Source organism: Rhea pennata, chromosome 3, assembly GCF_028389875.1.
Source record: "Rhea pennata isolate bPtePen1 chromosome 3, bPtePen1.pri, whole genome shotgun sequence".
NCBI classification, from domain to species: domain Eukaryota; kingdom Metazoa; phylum Chordata; class Aves; order Rheiformes; family Rheidae; genus Rhea; species Rhea pennata.
Genome location: NC_084665.1, coordinates 74,194,399 through 74,218,391, shown reverse-complemented (window position 1 = coordinate 74,218,391; position 23,993 = coordinate 74,194,399). Strand labels below are relative to the sequence as shown.

Sequence of the window (23,993 nt, the reverse complement as noted above, 5' to 3'; positions counted from 1 at the left end):
CTCTTATGAGGAACGGCTGTGAGGGCTGGGCCTGTTTAGCCCGGAGAAGAGAAGACCGAGAGGGGATCTGTTTGTAATCAATGTGATCAATGTTTGCAAGTACCTGAAGGGAGGGTGTCAAGGGGATGGGGCTAAACTCTTTTCAGTTGTCCCATGTGAAAGGACTAGAGGCAATGGGCAAAAACTGAACCACAGGAAGTTCTCCCTGAGTATGAGAAAAACCTTCTTCCCTGTGAGACTGACAGAGCACTGAAACAAGCTGCCCAGAGAGGGTGTGGAGTCTCCTTCTCTGGAGATACTCAAAACCTGCCTGGAGGGGAACCTGTCTAACAAGCTCTAGGTGACCCTGCTTGAGCAGGGGGTTGGACTAGATGATCTCCAGAGGTCTCTTCCAACCTCAACCATCCTGTGCGAGTCTGTAAAAACCCAACAACATACTTCAGCCGTTCTCCAGTTCTCATTACCATGACCAAGACGAAAGGTGAACAGGAGGAGGAAAAGACAACATTTTCTATAAATAGCAGCATTTAGGGGATTTAGTAAAGCCACCTTACTGGGGATTGGATGCAAAAAAAAAGTTCTCTATAAAAACAGCCACATACAGAGTTAACAAGGTCTATGGATTTCAGACGCTGCACAAGATGACCAAAAAACTCATTTACTTCTGCCCACATGTACTTTGAAAAACTTTAACAGATGAAAACATTAGAAGCACACTTATGCTTTTTGCACCCATTGCAAGAATCCTTATGCTGAGAAACTATCCGTGCTTCAGACAGGAATCCAAGCAGGACAGTAACACACAGGTCTGCAGTGAGGAGATTTCTATTACTTAGGACAGGACTTCGAACCTCCTTGCTGTACAGCATCGCATACCTCTCATAACATCATGTAAACAGCAGTTATTCAGCCACTTTTTCCAGATCTTTGAAAAATCCCCTTGGTTTGTTTGTCTGGGGCTTTTTTGAACCATACAAAGACACCACATACCTGCTCTTTTTCCCCTCCTATTTTCAGAAGGAAGTAAATATTTCTAGTACAAACATTTGAAAATTCTGATCTGCAACTTCTGCATTGAGAAGAAATGCAGCTGGATTAACATAGAATTGCCTGTGAAAGTAGGAACCTCCCGACATGCAAGGTAGTCAAACAATTTGTGTGCGGTATAAACAATGGATTTTTTTAAAAAAAACTGTTTGGCTTCCATCCAGATTGTGAACCTTTTCCACTTGAGTTTATGAGGGGTACTTGAAATGCACTTGTCCAACAAAAGCAGTAGTATGATGTATAGGTGCATTTGAGCACCCGTGTCAGTGTGTGAAGGTGTTTTCTTTCCTTAGACGATAGAGTAAGAGGAGGAGGAAGAAATAATAATAATAAATCGAATACCAGAACTTTGTTAACATATGCAGAAAAGGGAGTGAGGAAAAATCACACTCTAAGAAATGAATTTTACCAAAGTCACCAGCAATTTGTACTTCTTGTTTCTAAGTCTCAAAGCATCTCAAAAAGAAACTAGCCATATTATCCCCATTTCACAGAAAGGAAATTGAGATAGAGAGCAAAGAGGATTTATTTGAGGTTCCCCAAGGAGTACCAAAATACATCAGATTCTCTCATGTGGAGATTAAATTTAGTAACCAAAACACTTCTCTTATCAGATGCGAATAAGACTTCTGCCTAAAAGAAAAGTGAATCTCCATTGAATATTTTTTTGGATTAAAAAGAAAGGGTTTTCCATCCATAAAGGCCTTACAGCCAAGATGCAGATGGTGTAAGCTGCATCATCTGCTAGAAGGGATCTGAATCCATTTTTCATCGCGGTGCAACATGCCGTAACTGCTGCACTCCAGGTCCCAGCACTGCCCCAGGAGGAAGGTGCCTGGTTGTGTTACGCTGCCTGCAGCCTTATCGACATGGGGTATCTGCAGCAAACAATCCCTAATCTATTGCCTAACATTGCATCAATACTATCAAATGGATGCAGAAAACTAAAAGCTGGGACAGTAACAGCATGGGAAAAGCCACACATATGTATCTTTTCACCCACTAGCTCCATGATTCAAGCCTAAAATATCCTTCTTACAGTCTTCAAAGAAATCAGAGAAAACATCCTCAGTCTGGTAATGCAGATGGGATTCAAAAATAGCTAACAATTTTCCAAATTCTAGTCCACTGCTGTTTTTATTAGGCTACACCCTACCATTAGGCAAATTCCAAAGGTGTTCTCAACTTTCTTTGCTGCACCCTTATTACTAAGATATTTTAGATGACTGAAAATCTGCAAATCCCCCCAGGTAGAAAAGAGCACCCACAGCAGTCCAGGTCTCTGTACAGAACTTTGAACATTCTCCACACTTTTGCCTTTGTAGCCTCCATTAAATTCTCATTGTTTCTCTGTTTAACAAATGAAAACACTAAACCATTAAAATGTAAACCATGCATATTCCCAGGTGACAGATACAGGTATGATCAAAAATACCAGCTATACAAGCTGAAAAATTCACACCGACTATTTTAGCAGTTGTGCTAGATACCCCTAGAAGCCAGATAACCCTAGAAATATGTTTGAAGACTAAAACAACCCTTTTTAAACTGGAACACTCCTTTCCTCTCCACGTCTCCAAAAAAATATGCTCATACACTGCTCCCAACTGTCATTAATATAGTAAACCAATCAAGCCAAATGGTATGTCTTTAATCTGTGTACTTTTTGATCTACACAGGAGTTATTGCAACCTGAAGAGTTTCAAAAGCTGCTATTACAAGGAAATAGTCCAACTAGAGCAATAGACCAATTATAAAAATACAATGTTTAGTGTCTTTTTTCAAAACAGAGTAATCCAGTACAACATGAATTAGGCAATCATATTTTAACATGAAAGAAGGAAGCTGATCTAGGTGACAGCATTCGCGGTTCAGAATGAACCATCTTTGTTTTTATCTGCTTCACGGGAAAGGTCAGTACAACTTTTATAACAAATATATTAATATAACCAAGTGATACAAAGGACTGTATTTCAAAACAGGACCAACTCATTTTCAACAGAGACCTTAATAAGAGGAAAGCAAATAGTCCCTTCTGTAAGAGAAGGGTCACAAAAAGTAAGGAAGAAAAAGCTTTCCCTCATGTGATCTTGGTGGTCAGACTGCTGTGGCCAAAAGGATCTGCTAGCCTGAGCGTGACAAAAGTTACCATGCTCCAGTGAGTGACAACAGCACTTCCATTAGGAAGCAGCTGCCCATAACAAAACACAGTCAGAAAATATTTTCAAGACAGTGAAATCTATTTTTACAACTCAGAGATGATCTGAACCAGAGGAGAAGATCCACTTTTTTTTTTTTTTTTCCACATTCTGTAGTGGTATGAAGAAAAATGAAGTTTTCACCCCTCAAATTCTCAAGCAATAGATTTAGAGATTCTTTATTTTTGGGGTGCTATAAGAGAAATAAAATTTTATTTTTAAAATAAAGCCATGCAAGTGTGAACCAATATTTCATGACTGGAGATGGAAAAGACATTCTGCTACTTAAACAAACCTCAGTGACTTCTGATGAAAGCTTTTTTAAGAGTTACCCTAGTACTTTAGCTAGGAATTGCATATAATAAAAAAGGAAGCAGTAAGCAGCTGGTATTCATCTCAGGGATTTTGCTAGTTTTTCATTAACAGACACAACATTTTAAAAAAAGGAAGGTTGGACAGTAGGTAGAAGAAAAAGTGAATGACAAAGAAAAAAGATGCAATTCTGTAGAACCAAGAGAAATAAAGTTATTTCTGTTTCACATTTTCCCCGTGCATGTCTCAGAATAGGACTCACTACAAATTATCCTGAAGGATCTGCCTCGTACACAAAGGTTAAGCATCTGATTTATGCAATCTCCACGTTGATATGGATGAAGAGGCCAGGGAGGCAGATGAGCCTTCTGGAGGCCACTGGCCTCCGAGCGACATGACAGCAGTCACTACGATATTCTGCCCACGACAACCCTTAAAATTCTAAAGGCTGCTAATGACTTCAGCATTTGGACACAGTTTATGTACTTCTGTTAAAGACAAACCACAGCTGAAGAAACGTAACCCCAAGCATTTCTCCACCATTCTGCAGTTACTCTTTAAGTGGAGATAATCCAGCACCATTGCACTTGGCAATCGGAGCGTGGTCTTCAAACTTTATCTCTCCTTCATATGCCTTTGTCTCTCTGTTCATCCATCACTCATAACATGTCAAATAACACAACTAATCTCTGTGCTTCCTAGAACAGTTTATCTGAAAGACACTCAGCACAGTTTCTTAGCTATAAGAATCTCAGCACATCAATTAAAGGCAATTATCCAGTTTAATCAATTGAGGGCACTAGAAAACACCAAAATATAGTGTTCTCAAGCATTTCATAAAAACAAAAAGCCTTCCAGTGCAGTGAAGACCACTGAACCTGAAGTACTGATCTGCCTATTCTTTATCATGTTGCTGATATCAAGGCACTTTGCACTACATAATCTGAATAGTAGCAGATAACTCATTATTTGACCTTCATTAAGCTAGTAAAAAGTAAACTTCACTGACATAAAAGCAACCAGGTATTTGAAAGGGCATGTATTTTTGCCCTGTTAATACTGCATGATAAAATAGAAAAGCTATATAGGTCAAGTCTATGCTAACTCTGTTTCAACCAAGTGAAATACATGTGCCCTGTGGGGGGACAGGAAGGGAAGAGGGAGGCCACTGGGGCTTCTGAGAGCAAAAGCCAGGAAAATTTTCTTGTTCTCCTACTTTTCTGCCAGTGTTAGGTCAAAGCTTCAATGATAACCCAACAGGTATCATGCACCTCTCAACCCTATGATTTAATTTAATGGTTAAAAGCTCAGGGCAGTAACACTGACTGTAATGAAAATACTCAAGCTGAACTTTTAGAAAAAGCCTTTGGCTGGTAACAAATCAGACAAGTAATCTTGCCAGAGCCTGTAGCATTCCCAAAATGAGAAATATTTCAGCCCGAATTGCAGTTTTCTATGCAGGATTTTTGTACAGGATTTTTAATCATTTGGCAATGGTATGTTTCACAAGCTGCAGTTTCACAAAGTTAGTTCATCTTGTTAATACTGAAGAACATAATGTGAACACCAAAGAACCTTTAATGATTACCCAATGCTTAGGAAAAGTAAATACTTTCTGTCTCAAAGGAGGATAACAAGACCCATTTCCTATAACATGAACACAGACTGTAAGCCTGACTATAGAAGCAGGAAAACCGGACGTTTCACAAAGGTCCACAACCCCCCAAAATACCCCAAATCCATAAATGTGCAACTACTGGAACGTATTTGAGATACTAGCTGCAAGGGAGAACCACTTAAGTCCAACAGGCACTGAAAGAGGCAGCTGGCAAAATGTGTAGAGTTTTGAGTCATAAATTTATCATATTCAAGCAAGAAAATTCAAAGGCAAGAAAAACATTAATATCACAAAATTAATCAGAGTATTTTCTTACCTGGTGCAACTCTGGACTACTGTTTATACCAGCTGAAGATATGCCTCTTTTGGTATTTTTAGAAGCAAGGAAAAAAAAAATCGTCTGCATGTTTTAAATTCTGGTATACCAGCACTACAAACCAACCAAATGATACATTAGCTGGATCTTCTCTCTTATCAGAGGTGAGCAAATGGTTTTTCCTAAGCTACATTTGATGATACCTCTATGGCTACAAATAATTGATTTACACTCATTGCAGGAAGCATCTCAGAATTACTGCTGAAAAATACTGACTGCAAAAAGGAGAGATCTCATTCTCCTTTTCAGCTTTCAATACTAAAAACCTGAAATTGTGTCCCACCTATACATACAAACAAGCACACATCTGCAGGAACATCCAGTTCTCCCATCTCTTTAATTTGTAGTTACTTACAAATTAAGTGAGACATGAAAACTTTGGTAGTGTGGCATGGTAAAGGAACATTTGCACTCAGAGAAAACCAAAACAGTACAATATTGCACTACTCTGAGGGATCTGATTTATTGCAATATTTTTTTATTTTTGTGTTTTTAAAATAATTAGGCTTGGGTTAGGGCTCATTTCTGGTCCATTAATAATCCATGACTCTACTGACATCTTCAAATCTTTACAGAGACTATATAGGTGGCCAATGACTACAGCTGCAATTTTAAAAACTAGCACATGAAAGGCAAAAATAGTCGAGGAAGTTGTTTCCAATGTGAACAAAAGTATTATTATTATTTAAATAAAGGACCCGGTATGCTGAAGCATAACACGTCTCTTCTTGGACATCATCCCAAACATCGACCGGATCTCTAAATAAATGAGAAGAAACATGCTCTGGTGGCAGATTTCTAATCCCATTGGAGAAAGCCCAGATCATCTCCATTTAAGGTCAAGCAAGCAACAGCTGCACATTTGTGTTCCCCAGAACAAAATAAAGCAGACCAAAACCTCCAACACGGATTCCTTTCTTACAGCTTTTCCTTTCTGATGTCCATGGGTGTCGGGACCCTGGAGTGTCAATCAGAACACCACAGCGTGCTCATATTTACTTTTTGTACTTTTCACATTGACAGGCCCAGAGAGCAGCACTTTGGCAAGTGCCTCAGGACCTCATAAAAATCCTCCCTCCCTAAGTTACACTAGAGAGCGATATTAAACTGAATTAGAAGTGTTCTACAAAGAGTGCCCAAACAAGCCTGTTGTCAGAGAAACAAAAGTCAACACAAAAAGCTACAACATTCTTGTAGTTTGAGCATTTTGTTCAGTTAAAGAACATATTTTCAGTCTTACTTGATCTAAAAGTTCTCATTTAAGTTAGAAATATACAGAATTCATTTATTATTTTGGATGATTTACCACTATTTCTTATTAATGCATTACCTTGCACATTTAAGTATCACTTAAAAAAAAAAAAAAAAAAAACACCAAACTATGACTGTGGTTACGTATTTGTCAACATCTCATCATCAAAATAAGCACTTTAAGGCATCTCATTTTAAAAAGCTGTAGAATGATGATTAAGTTCAATTCACTATTAAAAAGGTGAGGATTTTGAAAAGAGTAACTCAATATCATCATCATTTTGCTATGACTTTTGGTAAAAGGGGGAACTGACATTACAGCAATCACAGTGGTGGGTGTCGGACTTTAACCAATAGAAACTACAGAAGTGGATTTAAATACTTTCACCAGGGACTTCGTATTGCATCTTATAAAAAGAGAATAACAACGATTACAGTACTTCTGCTGGATGGCAGCCTGCTATAAAAACACCAGGCTTCTCTCATACAAAGGGGATTGTTTGCCTGACTGTCAGATTTGTAATGTTAAAGATTCCATTTTAAGTAAATTATGAAGTTATAAAGCCCTTTGCACCAGTAAAGAACCACCACTCCTCACTGTGGAGGTAGTCAATTACCTTTCAACTGGAACATGTAAGCCTAAACTTCCTGGCTTTGATATTAATAGAAAACAACCAGATTTATTATATTAGAACTGAGTTTTCTACCTTCAACTGTGGCTCGACCCTACTGGAATGGAAAGAAAAAAAAAAAAAAAAAAAAAAGTTTGTTTTGAGGCAACATGGCAGCACTACATCTCAGGTACTTTTCAACTGTAGTTTAGTGTCTACCACAGTATGGCTTATAGCAAAGAAAAGAAAAAAAATAAAAAACCCAAAACCCACATGCAGTCTTTAGTTCCTTGCTCAAAGCCAAGTACTAACCCATACTAGGCAATTATCAAAACTGGATCTGTCAGCGTTTCGTGTCTGGCTGAGCTGCGGTAGTTTTGCCTGTGATTTCCAGGACAGGAAAACCCACGTGCTGCCAGGAGCATCCACAGGCCCAGCCAGACGCTGGATGCTCACATGCTCAACGCTTCGGTCCTCTCACGCCCAGCAAATCCTCCTCTTCGTGGACGCACGAGACCTCCTGACAGGCAGGCCGGGTGACCGAAAGCTCAAGCCATCTTAGGTGCGCGCTATCGGCACGCTGCGGCCACCACGAGCGTTTCTCAGCGCCGGCTAACCTGTGAAGCGCCCCCCCCAACGCACACGCACACAGCTACTGCTACCCAAAGAAACAGAGCAGGCCCTCAAGAAAAAAAAAACAGAAAACCTACCCTTGGATAGTTTCCAGTCACAAAAAGATGATGTGCCTGAGGTGGGGTGAATAAAACCGCCACCTTTTACACGGGAAAAACCTCCCTCACCTCCTGTATTAGCTGGAAGGGTCCTGAAGGACAGAACAACTTCGCGGTCAGAGGGAACGGGACGCTGGAGAAGGCACAGCACCCACTGTAAATCCAACGCTGGCCGTGCGACAGCGATACCGAATCTGAAGTGTGGTTAAGAACCCCCTTGTACGAAAGAACATCTTCCCAAGTAAAAACCCACTTTAAAATTGATCACCCATACCAGTTTTCAATTTTTATTATGACAAAACTTTGTCATTGTTTTAACACGGCAGCATATCCGCAACGACTCCCTAAAGGACTTCCAATTAAAGAAGAAAAAAAAAAAAAAAAGAAACACACCACACACCCTTAGTGTATAGGCAGCCAGCTCCTTTCACTAATCCACTGAACCATACCACTTTGTGATTTCCCCCCCCACCCCCATCCGGTGGCTATATGCAGGTATTCTCCCTGGTAGGCAGTTCCCTTTACAAAAGGCAAAATGCTGTCGATGCTTAACACGTTGCTGCTATGAACGAGCCGAGAGGAGCGACTGCCTGCGTGAGAGGCAGAAGTGGGGCCAATCGCAGCTCCGGAGCCGCCGAGTGACGCCGGGAGCCCTGCCTCTGAAACTTTTGTTATTTTTTCCCTCCAGCCGACTTCAATTGTTCCCATAACTCGGTCACACGCTGGAACTGCAGAGTTCCCACAGCCCAGGGCAGGCTATCGCACAGCTCACAAGGAATCACCAGCAGAGGTAAGGAAGCTCTCATTTCTCTATTTTTTTTTTTAATTCTTATTACAATGAACTGTAGCTGTAGTTTTCCAAATAAACTGCTCTATACAAATTAGCAACCTGTTACAAACAGTAGTTGAAAAAAAAAAAAAAAAAAAAACAGAATTTTAGACATTACAGCCCCAAGTCAAAGAATATTATGCTTTAGGAGACATTTATTAGACAATAAAAACAGCTAAATTTTTAATAATCTGGTAGGATACTTCTGCTCTCACCAGAAGGTGAGACCATCAATTTTCCCCTCAAACCTTTGTCCCTCCTTCTAGATGCATCTGATTTTTTTTTTTTTTATACAAAACTCAATGAGAATAACTCACTTGGAGTTTTGCAGAGATGCTCTTGTTTCCCCAAAGTTGTCTCTCAACAGCCCAAAGTGAAAGCTTTTTCCATTTAACTCAGAAAAGCTCTTTGCTTATGTAACACATCGAGAAAGCAAAACTTTCAGTTTGCTGTATGACAAGAAAAGTACCCTTGATTAAAAAAAAAACAAAAAAACACTACATTGTTTACAGCAGCAGTAAAACTTCAAATATGCCGTGTTACTCAAGTTTCACTTAGAACTCTGGAATTCATACACTATTTTTCCTATGAAATCCTTTAAAGGCTTCTTTTCTCCTGCTGGTCATTGTAACTGCCACATTCGTCCTACGACACTTCTAGTAACAGATTTTAAAAGTACCCAGGATTTGTAACATCATGAACTGAACTTCAATGGAGAAAGTAACCCATCCAGTCCCAACTATGGGAAGTGGCTAAACACTGTACCGTAAAATACTACCTCAGCTTTAAGATGAGTGCAGACAGTAGAAAAACAGCTCAAATAGCAACGTATGTCATATAAAGGCTATTTTATTATTTATACATACAAATATTTTTAAACGGAATATAGTTCTTGCATATATAGATATAGAATCTAATGAATTTCTTCGCAGGTTAAGGAAAGAAACATGGTTTGAATCACAAGCTCACAAAACAAACCATTTATTCTTGTTCTCCTTAAAACTATTCTGCCTCAACTTCCTAATGACATACGCTTTATGATTTACATATAGTTAAGGTCCTGGTATTAGAAGAGACAGACTTTATTTTATTTTTGAGGCATATACTTCCCATTACTGAACAGACACCTAGCTCCTATTACTGACTGGTGAAGGCATCTGGCAAAAACGTACCCAGGTATTTGGTTTTGTGCTCAGCATCCTTGTGCCAGCTCTGACCAGATAACTACTGCAACTGTCTGGATGTCTCTGCTTTCATAAGCCAAATGACTTCTTATGAAGCTCCCTAGGAGCTGCCTCCAGCAGGCAGAAGTACTTCAAACTTCTCAGTGCCTTCAAACCAACGCCTACCGGAAACAAGAGGGAAGTTTTCACAGAGTGTGATTTGCTCAAGCTAAAGTTACATTAAATGTGTTTAAGTGAAGAGTCTGATTCATTCCATCAGGTTGAAAATCTGTCATACCACATACACTGCATATATACTTTTTTAATACATAGTTTATATACACAAAGACCAAACACATGCACAGGAACTGAAGTGCAATAAGCAGCACTTTATCAGCATACATGTATAATTCCAGCAGGTTAAATTCCTATTCACTGTTCATATAAGTCCTATCACTGTAACAGAGTTAGTTATTTAAAGTAGATGACAACACAGCTCAGCAGTTAAGTACAACCCAAAAACTTCACACTCATAACATCCCATTTTGCAGACATCCAAAACTGAGCAATAATAGCAACAGTGGTGATATAACATTTGTCATCCACAATATAGTATGTGCTTATGAATTGGATGTGAAATACTTCATTTAATTTACAGCAAATAATTTTCTACTTCTTTCCTATTCAGTTGTCAAGACTACTGGATTATTAGTATTTAGAGAGTTTCTACATACATCACTTTTCCTTTAAAGAAACTGCATTTATTTCTCATTCTACAGAAAGGTTAGGAACATAGAATCTTTACAGCACAATATGAAACTCAAAGATTGGTTCATAATCAGATGTTACACAGATTTTCACTGAATCTTTCAGACCAAACTAAAATGTATGATACACCTACACAGGAACAAGAGCACCTTTTTAAATTGTTTTAAGAATATTTTGATTTGGCAAGAGAAAAATATCCCTGCTGGAAAGAAGGGATCCCTCCCCCCTCCATTACTTTCTTGTGGTGGGGTATGTTCCCTGAGCTAGGAGATACTTCACAACTGCAAAAGTTTTTGCTTTTCAGAGATTGGTACATGGCTGCAGGGGGACTTCTCTGGCATCAAGTTACTTTTCAGAAGTCAAGTTTATCCACTATTTTCTTCTTTGAATCAATGCCACTTCTTTGTCCCCAAACTGCTAAAAGTTTAAAAAAAGATTAAAAAAAAACTCCAAAACAAAAAATGCAGCATCTCCTTCCTCTTGCACCTTTTAGATATGTTAGATGCACTTCAATTTTTATTTCAGTTCAAACAGCACTTGCCCATTTCGCATCAATAAATAATGTCATATGAAGCACCCGAACCTACCACCTGGCTTGAAACTACAAGGTGTTAGGTACTCCATGCATGCAGTAGATAACAGCTGTGATCTAAAAAGGCAGAACAACTGCTGGAAAAGGGTATATGGTATTAACCATCTTGTTTTTATTGGGAGAACAGATCACAGAATGGGTAAGGTTGGAAGAGACCTCTGCAGATCATCTAGTTCAATACCCCTGCTCAAGCAGGGTCATGAATACATAAGCTGAGGCACCTGCCCAAAACCCCACTGCACAGTTCTGTAGCAGCTGTAGGGAAGGGGAGAGGGAATCTGAATCTAAACTGTTGATTTTAAAGTATGAGCTTTATTTACCCTATAACCAAATATTGCCCTGTTACCATTTACCTCCCAAACCATGAAACATACTGACACTTCAGTACTAGATTGACTTTAAAACAAAGGGGAAAAAAAAAAAAAAGGATAAAACCTGAGTTTACTTCTTCCATGAGCATTTCCTACAAATCTATGGGTTGAGTAGGTGTTTTCTCCCTACTCTAAAGGGATGTTTTCTGCCTGTGCTTCAAGATATCACGTATCTCAAGGAAGTCTCTAGCTCTTAATGTACTCCAGTAGCACTTTTCTTTCTGCACAATTCCTTGGTCTTTTTCCTCACTCTCCCTTCTCTTCCTCTGTTTCTTCCTCCCTTTCTGCACTCCCCCCTCCACTTGCCCTCCCCACACCGCTCTCTGCATTCTTGCCTTTGCTGATCCCAGCCTACCTTTGACCTCCAGCTCTTACTTTCCCCTTTCCTTTTTTTTCTGGTAAAAAGAAAGCAATCACCTCTCTGTTCTCTGCAGTCAAGCTGTTATATTGGCTAATGTCCTTCTTCACTGGCACAGACTACTCCTTACTCTTTCAAAGAGTTTCACTGGATAAGAACTAGAACGCTGCACCACTGGTGTAGGTAGATACAAAACCATCCAGCCATGGAGGTAAAACCTCTCAAGTCACCTCCAGATTATTTTATTCTAAAATCAGTAATAAATTTTAAAAATTTAAATTTAAAACGAGAAAGGAGAAGTTTCACAGACTCAGAGGCTTCAACTGAAGTGACTCCACAATGCCAGCAAAGAGGTGTTTTACAGCAGGGTTCAAAACAATGCAGTGCTACTTGGAATAAGATACATGCATTAACATAGGACAAAGCGTTCTTGCCCTCTCGGGGAAGAAGGCAACAAGCGTGCCTACATATCAGCTCCAGGTCTCAGCACACAGGCAGAACTTTAAAACCTTTACACTGTCTCCTCCCCCAGGATCTACATATTCCACAGGTACTTGTGGAAAAGGAGCCAAATTCAACTCAAACTTCACTCAAAGCATTTGGTCCTATGCACACGGTTCTTCTTGGCTTTGGCACTACATATCCAAATATGAACTTTTCTTTTCCAAATGTGCAGAGAATGCCTCTTCCTAACTGGAGTATCACACTGCTCACATAACAAGAACAGAGACAGCTTTCCTGAAAGGTCATTCTATGCCAGGTAGTTTGAGATATCAGTTCCGAACAGATACTAGACCCAAGATCACCTAACTCCAGAGTACTTTTTGCATCATTACGTTTATGGACACAGATTAATTTTCAGACAGAGACCATTTTGGGGGGGGGGTCATCTGGTCATCTCACTGTAAAAAAAAAAAAAAAAAAAAAGGTATGAAATACACTATTACACAATATTAATTTTTAGCAATGCCTTTTCAAGGCTACAGCTTAACTTGATTGTATGGGACAGCAACAAATCAAGTATGTCAAACCTCTTCTATTCCACTGATATCACTGCTGAATTTAGTAAACGTATGACAGGAAACAGGCCGGTTCTAAAATTGCTGTGGCATTTCCAACAGAGCCAAATTTATCCTGCGTGACTTCAGTGGAGTCAATGCAGTTACACCAGGAATGAGTGTGGCCCACAGTTTTCAGCTTTGGTCACATACCTCCTCTCATTATGAAGGACACCCAGAAACAAAGATAAAAATAACCCCACACAAATCAGAGAAACAGTCATCTGTCAGTGAAGGAAGTAATAATTGTGATCCGTGACTCATCCTAAGGCACTGGCTGTGAGGAATCCCCTACACAGGGACACCGGGGGCCACGGCCACTTCCCGCAGTGCTGCGCAAGCCCTTCCACATCCATTACCAGCCCTGGACTGAAAACACAACCATACAGCAATGCAGCCAACAGTTCTCCTTGTGCAATACTCAGCCCATCACATGTGAGTCCAATGCAGTTTGACTTAGAAAATGTCAAATACAAGCTGTCCTTTTGCTGCACTTTTCTCTCAAGAAGTGGTACATACACACATAGTATTTCTTGTAGTTGAGTGAAACCACAGTCAGTGGGCTGAAAAGCAGAAGATCCTTACTATTGGTGGCAGTAATAAGCCAGAATTTTAGCATAATTACTTTTCAGGCTGTCTGTTTTGACCTTGTGAGCTATCCTCATGCAGCTGTGTTACTGAATCTGTTTCTCTTTATGCACACTTAGGTGGGTGACAGCGTCATGGAGGATTAACAAGCAAGGTATGTGTTTATTAGTTGAAACCACACATCTTGTACAGAAAAACTGGCAGAACTGCAGATGTATAATTTGCTTCCTTTGCTTACAATAAAACTTCTCCCATGGACCTGGTAGGTAAAGCAACATATAGGAATTTTTGAAATTCCCAAACCCAGATTTTTCTTTTAAATCAAGAACATGAGTTACTCCATTTTGATCTTTCTTCATATCTTCTCTCCACCCTCTGCTATCCTTAAAGGTATACTTTCTAACATACACTATCCTGCCTTTTAAAAACTCTTTTATACTGTCCTTCTGGCAATGTATGCTCAAGAGGTAACGTCATGCTGATGTCTCGAAGGCGTATTCTGATCTATTGTGTGCTCCCCTAGCAATATCCTTCACTCATTCCACAGGGAAGAGGAATTATGGGATGGGATGGGATGGGTATCCCCCCCCCCAAAAAAAAAAAGTCTTACCCTCTCCTTTCATCTGTGGTGGCTTTGTATATGTGATGCCCTACAACTTAATATCGCCTTTCATGGAAGCACTTTAAAGCCCTAGGTTGCTGCTCCTTGAGTCATACAAGTGAAACCTATTCAGTGCAGTAGCAGCATAGGTGTTCTGCATGTGTGCAGTAGATCTAACGCAGTACACAGAAATAGACTTACAGTGCTATGAGCAGGTAAAATCTCACCCTGTTCCAATTTATCTGAGGATCCTGAGAAACAGAGCCACTAGGAAGAAGCCAGATACATTGCTCTAGCAGGTCCCACACAGCTCAAAGACCACAGGCTGCAAAGTCCTGCATTTAAAAAATTTTTTTTAAGTGACATAGTGAGTTGTGCGGAAGCCATTCTCAGGAATTGCTGTTCTCTGCACACTGTCAGTCACACAAGCTAGTTGCACAAACTTACCCGTACTTTCATAAATCCATTAGTGGCTTATTTACTGTGACTTGTCTAGAAGGGGATAAACAGTCAAATGCATCTCAGCCCCTTTCTGGCTAGGAAAATGAATGTCCTTTAAGTCATCTGAGAAGTCTTGTACATCTGTCTTGCTTTTACTGCACTTGGGACAGGCACAAACCAGAGAGGAACTAAACAGAATATATTTGGCAAGCACTTTAGCTGCTTAAATAGTACTCAAAAGACAGAAGTTATACATGCTTTACTTTGTTCTTCATAACAGCCCTCTGCCTTTGAGCCTAAACTATGTATGTTCCTACATATAAAGGAAAACAGATCTCATCTTGATTCATCCAATAAGAAAAATATTACTAACAGTCTTTTTATCAATGACACATAGCTTTTGCTTACATACTGTAAAGTATTCTTACTTAGAATGGGAATGTATTCCTCCTCTTCCAAAACGAGGTACTGAGAAGTCAGATTATCTGCCCAGATCAGAAACAGCTAGTAGTAATACTCGTATCTCCTGGCTGAAAGGTCTGTGGTCTCTAGCTACTTCATCGTGTTTCCTGGCATAGTTGAACTAATAGTAAGAGAAAAGGGGGGGGGGGGGAAAAACACCCCAACCAACCAACCACAAAAACACTCTACACACAAGCAACACAGAAGGGCCCTTCCGAAGATGCCGAAAGAGAAAGATTAGGAGATAAAGCAACAACCTGGGTAAGTCCATAATTTCCAGTTTACAACGGGCCATCACTGCTAAGATGTAGGTGCTCAGTAACCTTCAGGGTAAACATAAATCTAATCTTGAAAAATAAAATTTTGGAAATCCCATTTTAGATTAAAAATACTGTAAAGATAAGTTATTTCAGGCTTTTTAGAAAACAATCTCCATTTGCACTGATCAAAGCACTTTACTTCTGTGTCTCTAACTCTTCACTTTCCTGCTTTCCCAGCTCCACAAAGATTGTCTAAAACAAAAAGAGAAGATACTAGGCACTTTGCACTGTTCCTGACAACTTCTCTTCTTTCCTGCACTTCTAAAACCTCTGACTTGTGCCCTCTGCTTTCTTGCTGCCATGGAGAAGGTCCAATATATAACCCGCTCTGCTCTGAGGAGAGCCTCAACTATTGAGGTCAACCCACAAGCACGCCAAAGGCTCCAGGAGCTCTTTGTGAATTTCTGCCTGATTTTAATTTGCCTCTTGCTGATCTGCATCATTGTGATGCTCCTCTGAAGCTGCAGCACTTCTCTGCACTGTCCGCTAGCAAAGTCACCCCCAAGGGAAGAGACCGGCACCAGAAACTCCCAATGCAAGGATCCTCTTGCGAGAGGAGCTAGCGCTCGGACTAAAGTCATATGCCAACCACCACACCATTCTCTTACTACCCACTATATATATTAAAAACCCACTTTTGTGCAGATCAGTGTTGAGTGCCTATGGTTACAAAGCTGTGCATGACCTGTCTTGGTCAAGAGATACCTTTTCTGAATGTTGTAAAGTACTGCCTTTTCCACCAGGCTGGCAAGCTCCCTCACGTTTTAGCCAGATCAACTGTACACACAAACAGCAACTTCACTCTTTTGGGCTTAAGTGATTTTAAGTTTCTCTAAAAATTTTCTAAACTATAAGACATGTTTTAAATTAGGCCCACGTCCACCTGAAAAAAAAGAAAAAGAAAAACATCTACACACACAGATTTGAATACATTACAGAAATTTTCCATTCTGCTTACTTCAAGACACTGCATCTTTGCACCATGAACTGAAGTTACTCAAAATATTTCAGTATTTTTAAAAGAATCTAAGAAAAAAAGTCTTCTCACCTAGAAATAGAGTATGACATAACTTCTCTTCTCCCTCTTTAAGGCTTCTGAACAAAAAAACAAAACAAACAAAAAAAAAAGACAGCTTCAACTACATAATTTTCCATAGTTCCACTTTCACTAGATACAGCCTAACAGAACAAAATGATGCCTGGAAAGATCTTTCACAATGTATTTGTAGAAAAAAAAAATAATGGAACTACTAAATGGGTTTCCAAGTTTTCATTTGCTATGATCACTTAACTAGTATAACAGTTGGCAGAACTGAAAACCCAAGAAGTGCTCCAAGTTCTCAATATGTGGCTTTAGGCAACTTTAGCATGGTCTGCTATAATTTATGCAAAATTTCCATAGTTTTAAACTACAGAAAATTTGTTACTTGTCAATGCCACTCAAGGTGACTTGTATTTGATACGGTTAAGAAAAAGGCTTGAGTTGCTATTTTGAGGAAAGTTACCTCATACAAGTAACACCACTACCCTCAACTGCAGATGCCTGTTAAAGAACAGACAAGCATTTTGCTAAAATAAATAGTCCGTATCATTATGTACAGGAGGGAAAGCACTGCAGAAAAAATTTATTCCAGTCTGTAAATCAGAGTATATATAAGCTTTCTACTCCTGCAGTTTTCAGTAACAAGACTGAAACACTAGACTTCCAGAGCTCAGAACTGTAACATTTTCAAACTTAAAGAAAGCTCAAAAAATCAACATGCAGAGGTCAAATGGATACCTATTTTTAATGGCATCTTTCTATACCACCCTATGCAACCAACCCTAGTGATAAATACAGGAAGTCAAAACAAGTTTATCTTGAATTCTGCCTTATAAGACCTAACATACAGCACTTCAAAACATAAAACATATTTGAATCTTGAATTCACCACTGAAGATCACACTAGACACTTGACATCATCCTGTCATCATCATACTCCTATCTTTACTACAGAAATTTTTTGCATGCCTGCTTTCACCCTTTTGCGTGAAAAAATATAGTTATCAACAAATCCTTATTCTAAGCAAAACAGCTACAATTCCTGCCAAGGAAAAGAATCATCTGTTATTCCTTTATACATAAAAAACTATTCTCCTCTTGGTCTATTTAGTGACCCTATACTAAATTTATTTTTATATGCATATATACACATACACACATACATATACATTATTGTGAAATGATGAGGGTATGAGTATTTATGTGAATACTGCTAATTAGAACTGTCATTACAAATTTCAGCTTCCATTTCATGCGTTCTAACTGCTTTCTCAAATGCAGGAGACTTTAGTAAGCATATTTTCCCTATTAAGTTTTCTTTTTAATAATAAAAATGGGAGGGAAACCCCCAAACAATGTCAGAAAACTACTTAGGTGGAAAGAAGAAGTAGGAAAATGTAAGTTACTTTCTTCTCCTTTTACAAATCCGTATTTTTATGTATGGATAGGGTTTCCAGTTTTAGTTTGCTCTGGAGCAATTTCAAAAAAAAAAAAAAAAAAAACTTCCACCAAAAATACACAACATTTTTACAGTATTGAAAGTTTTCTGAAGAGGAAAAACGTTAAGAGTAAATCATCAATACATGCATTCTGAGAATATGTTGGGATTATACGCTTTACAAGAAACAATTATATAGACAGGTCACAGCAAAGCACGTCTAAAATAAGCAACTTTCTTTGAAAAAATCGAAAAGTAATTATTTATTTAAAAATAGTAAGTAAGAAGCAAACAAAACCAAGATATAAACAAACTGGAAGCCCTACTGTTATTTTGCAACAATGCAGATCAACTGCATGTACTGTAAGGTCATATTTAGAGTCCTGCTGATATAAAACTGCAGGTACACTCCATGCTACAAAATATCAACTGAAATACAGATTTTAAAAAGCCTTTTTGTACATAGTACTCTTCTTTGTATACTTATGAGAGCTTTAAAACTAGCAGGTACTGTATTATTTTGAATATCTTATTTAATGCATTAATGTCTCTTAAAACAATTATTTTAACAAATACAGCTCAGTTTAGAAGTATCAATTGTAGTACATACATATAAATTAAAGTTATGTGAAAGAACTAGTAATCATGAGGTTTTCTGATTCTTTACAGCTGTTTATTCTGTTTTGGTTTTGAACAGTAAGTTTGCATACTTTGCTAAGTCCAAATCATTTATGTATACTTTACTTACACTTAGCTACTGCATATAAACAACCAGAAGAAGTTTTATGAAAGTTTCAGCAAAATGCTCCCTACTTTTATGAGGCATAATAAAAATTCCAAACATAACAGGTGGCTTGGATTAAGTTTTCATTTCTGTTTCATTCCTCTCCGTGCTACGTATTTTTGCTCTTTTATCTTACACCCAGATAATGCATAACGAAAACAAAAAAGCAACAGTCTTGTGTTGCTCTTCCCATAAAGTAAAATTCATAATTTAATTCTTAATTCCTGACTCTAGTATAGGTGACAGCCACACAAGAACTGAATAAGGAATAAAAATGTCTTTGTTGTTGTTCCGGGGGAGGGCTGTTTGAAGAAATGTATCTTCTCATCCAGACCTTCTGCAGATAAATCCACCCATTTTTCAACGCACAAAAAAAGTCATCCATTTCAGAATGAAAAATTTGATTCTAAGAGTAGTCAGTAAGGCAATCAAAAGAGCAGTAGGTACTTGCCTTTTTATATTAGCTTTTCTGTATCAGGTTTGCAATGACTACCCTTACAAGCAGAACTGAATTATTTAGTGGAAAGACATGAGTAAAATAGGCTTAAAGAACATTTTTCAGAAAACACGCAGAAAATAGTCTGTGTAGCCTTCCAGGTACAAAGAACTTCTATGTAATTTTTGCTATAAATAGATGCAAAAAATAAAAAATTACAATTATGTCTGACATGTACCCTCATGCCTAGATGTACTTTATCTATAGCCAATCAGCCAAAACTTGAGAGAATAGTAACTATATTCATTTAGAGAGTATGTCTTAAACCCTTATTCCTGTGTGTCAGATACACTATAGATCACAAGCCAGACTCCAGTATTCATACACTCAGTATGTCAGAATACAACCAGGAAATATTCGTAAAGTCCTCTACAATATATAGGTATCCTTTATCTATCACTAAATATAGTCCTTCTAGCTTTCATATAGATCTTAAAAAAAATAAAAAAATTTGTATATTGTTTATGGAAGGAGACAAGTGAACATATTTTGCTCATGAAGAGAGCTAAAAAAATAGAACAACCTATTTACAAAGATTCTTTTAAAAACTGGTACTCTGTTTAAAAAACTTATTTTAAAAAAAAAAAAAAAGAGCTAAATTTATTCTAGTATCTAACAACCAATTTAGACTGATTTGTTAAAGAAGGAAAAAAAGAAAAAGCAGACAATGCCAGAAGTTCTATTCTCCTATAAAATACAGAACTATGAAACACTGCCCTCTTGTGATCTTCCTTAAAAATTTCAACTGGTTATTAAAAGGAAATTTTGGCTATTTCAGTGTTTGGGCTGAGTAGTTTTGTTTCCATATATAAAAACAAATATAAGCCACAATTGCTAAGTAATGAATATTAAATTTAAATAAGCTATTGCATATGTGCTATTAAAAGCACTAAAATTGCATCCTCTGCCAATTTGCTCTGGATTCTTAATAAGGCATATGCAAAGCTGCAATGAATCCTACACGGCATAATGTTGGCAAAACATTACCTATCGTGCCACCCAATGCTAAACCCTAGAAGGGCAGGGAACACTCCTACTTGAGGTACATTTGGCCCAGAAGAGAACGTTTTCTTCTTTTGCTCTTAGAGAATTTACTTAAAAAAAAAAAATCTATATACAATCTGTGGTTGAAAATAAATTTTGACAAAAATCCTACTACTAGAACTCAGATGGATCTGAAGAGCACCATACATATTTTAAAAATGAGTAAAAATCACATATAGACCAATCTGTACAACTCAAGTCCTTCCCATTAATCAGATCTTAAAGAACGCAGTACTGAAGTAGTTAGAAACTATCATTAACTTCAACCTCTCCCCTCCCTTTTTCTCTTAAAGAAGAGGTATTTACTTGGGGGGGGGGGAAGTTACAGGGCAGTCAGATTACTTTTCTTGGAGAGAAAAAAAAGGATGTAGTTATTGTAAAGAGTTTTTCTTTTTTAGGTGGCTGAAACTGAAACAGGCAAACAGCCAGGGACACAGAATGAAATTAATGCATTTCCAAATTGCTTACTATTGAACGGGCAATCCCCAGCTGCAATCCAGACGCAGTCGCAGGCACAAGAGGGCAGACTGCTGCACACTATGGATCTCGCTAACAACAGAGGTCTCAACTTGCTACTCAATTTTCTGCTCATTGTCATGGTTCTGGTGCTCGCCTTTATCCTGGTGAAGCTGATGTGAACCTCTGCGACATTTGGTTTTCCTCTCAAATCCTGTTTTGAGGGGTTTCTTTGCAATGGTAACTTAAACACTTCAAACTATCTAAGCATAAATATGGGAAGGCTGCATAGACTTAAGTATCTGACAGCTGGAGAAAGTGCTCAAATATGTATTTTATCAGAAAGCCATCCTAAAAGCTACACATAATTATGGACTTGCCACTGATTAAAGGAAGCATATAGTGCCTTCCTGAATACAAGAAGAAATCCAGATATGCGTAAGAAGTTACTGTAGTTTTCTCACTGCTACAGCTGCTTCATACTTACGAGCTACAAAGATCTGTAGCCTTCAAGGAACATAATTTCTGCAATGGGGATAGCAGTAATCTCATTTTTAGAATCTGATTTCCCCCTAAAGCATCCTTCTCAGGAAAGGACAAAAGTGTGACAGGAAGAACAAAACACCTACATTTGGCTGACAGCAAGTATCAAATTACTTGGAGAAAGCAAAAGCACAGATGCTGCAGGCTCGAAAAGCGTATCTGCAGCAGCAGCCGAGATGAAGACAGGTTAAGTTCAAATACAAAAGTGTAATTATTAGTTGCACCTTTTTTTGACACATATGGTCCACAGCAACACCTTAAACACCAGAAGCTATTAGCATCAGGCAGCAGGAACAAAAGAAGAAGCTGTCAAAGAAAATAAAGATAAGGAAAGAAAACAGCTGTTAACAAGGGCTGCCGTCCTCCTCAGAAGCCTTTACCACAGCCACGTGAGCAGTGGGCTCATCTGCACAAGAGTGGGCAGCAGGCAACATCCTCGACAAGCTGGATTTACCACTTACACGCAGGCCAAGTGCGCAGCTGGGGCACCCTCAAGCTGTACGTGACATGCCACGGTTCAGTCATCCATCCAGCTCACCCCGTCCACAGCAGGTCCCCGCAGCACGTGACGCGAGCTTCCTCCAGCACCTCTCCGACCCTTTATGGGACGGGCTACTTTTCCATGGTCCCTGGGAAGGTCGGTGCCCCGAACCAGCCTGCTTCTACTGGAATTATTTGGCCAGAAGGTAGCCAAGCTGCTGCATGCATCTGAGATATGCCAGGAGAAACATGGTGCCGAGAAGTAGGTGAGGCACATTATTTTGGGGCCAAACAGCACCACTCCGTCCTGGGGCAATTTGGGAGCAGAGGCAACAACAGGAGTGGCCTGTGCAGTTAAGTTGAAAGAGTTGGAAGAGACAAAAAGACTTTCCACAGGAAAAAAGACCATATGCCTAGGGAAACCAGTGAATCCTGTCCGGTAGGATATTCACTTGTCCTTCCAGTAACAGGTTATCTGCTCCAAATCTTAGACATTAGAGGGGACCGCATGGATAGTTAAAAGGGAAGTTTTGCTCTCATCTGCTCTGAAATCTGTGCAGTAAGCCTTTCAAATAGGTCCTGCAAATTACTGATTCACAGCTTTTTTTATTGTAGTATAATTGTATCAATTCCTGTACCTATTGTCTGTTTGCATTTAAAAGCAGAAAAAGTTGCACAGCTACTTCACTGTAAGCACTTTATCACTTATTTTGGTTATCTGGAAATAGTCTGCTTTTTTAAAAAATTCGTACATGTATATACAAGAGATAATATGTAACTGTACTGTTACAATACGTATGTTCAAGGATTTTCTGCTAGTGCTTGACACAAATAAGGAATGGCACAACGCACACCAAAACCCACAGAAACTGATAGAAAGCTTGCTCTGGTCAAAAAAACAAAATACAACCACACGGTTTTCCCAACGAAACAGCTACTCAATGACATATCGCTCAGGACTGTACAAAGCTTATCTACGCACTCTTCTATGCAGATGAAAGTTTCCTTATCTAAGGGAGCAGCGATAATCCCATAGCTAAAACAGTTAAACACATTGGGAGGCTGGGGTGGTGGAGGAAGTAACTGCACCTCCCCTTTTATTAAAAGGGGAAAGAGCCTACAGACCGCACCTGATACCTATTTCCAAATCCGAAATTCCATACAAAGAAACTCTACAACAGACTGCCACTGGCATGCAGCTACCGTCCCCAGACACAACTCTAGCAACTCTCCCCCAGCCAACAATGAAAAGTACAGAATTTAAAAGAGAAAAGCATTGAAACGCCCTGCTGAAACCAGAACATAGATTTTCCTGAGATGGCACATAAAATTGGCTGAAGTTACCAGGATACCAGAGCTGTTTCTTGTTAAACGCCTAGTCTCTTCTTTGCAATCAGGCACAGTCCAAATTCGGTTTACCATCACCTGGTAGCACATACCACAGACTGAACCCACATATTCACTACATTGGGAGTGTGACAACTAGGACTTGTTTCAATTTCATAGCAAAAGACAGAACTATAAAAGCAACTTACCTGAGGCCCACAGTGAATATGATTTCGTTTGGTTAACTGAGGGTGGTAATTCTTCCCATTAAAAAATTTTGGTTTTGCTGAAAAGTATAGTTTCAAAATGTGACACAGGAAAAATGTTGATATTGATCCTTTCTAGTTTTTGATAAGCCAGGATCATAAGAAAAATGTCAACTCAAAACTAGTTGAAAAATAAAAGTTTTCTGTGGCAATAATATTTGAAGGATAACTTTTTCTTTAATATTTTACAACATTTGTTTACAAATGTTCAGATATGCATATATGGATACAATTTATTTTACTCTTTGTTTTGAAATACAAATTATTGTAATATTTATACATTTCTCACTGGATTAAAATTAAATTTCTGGTAGCTTTCCTACACATACTGCAAACAAGGTAGTGTTATTCTAAATAAAGAGAAAAATCAGTAAGACTTAAAGGGCAATGCACTTAAGCAACTGCCATCTATTCTTGCTACTA

At 38.7% G+C, this 23,993-nt stretch overlaps 2 protein-coding genes across 3 annotated transcripts in view; one reads left to right on the top strand and one right to left on the bottom strand.

Moving 5' to 3' along the window:
• CEP85L (centrosomal protein 85 like) overlaps positions 1-23,993 on the bottom strand; it is a 118,010-nt gene that overhangs the window by 43,861 nt on the left and 50,156 nt on the right. The window lies entirely within an intron of this gene.
• PLN (phospholamban) lies at positions 8,695-23,727 on the top strand. 2 transcript variants are annotated; one of them, XM_062572619.1, is made up of 3 exons: positions 8,695-8,934; positions 13,991-14,025; positions 15,873-19,021. In XM_062572619.1, exon 3 carries the CDS (start codon positions 15,996-15,998, stop codon positions 16,152-16,154), a length of 159 nt encoding a protein of 52 aa, XP_062428603.1. In that variant the 5' UTR covers positions 8,695-8,934; positions 13,991-14,025; positions 15,873-15,995; the 3' UTR covers positions 16,155-19,021. The 2 variants fall into 2 exon arrangements, 1 of the variants encoding a protein (XP_062428603.1); XR_009957951.1 differs by lacking the exon at positions 15,873-19,021 and adding an exon at positions 20,898-23,727 and having other exon boundaries at positions 8,698-8,934.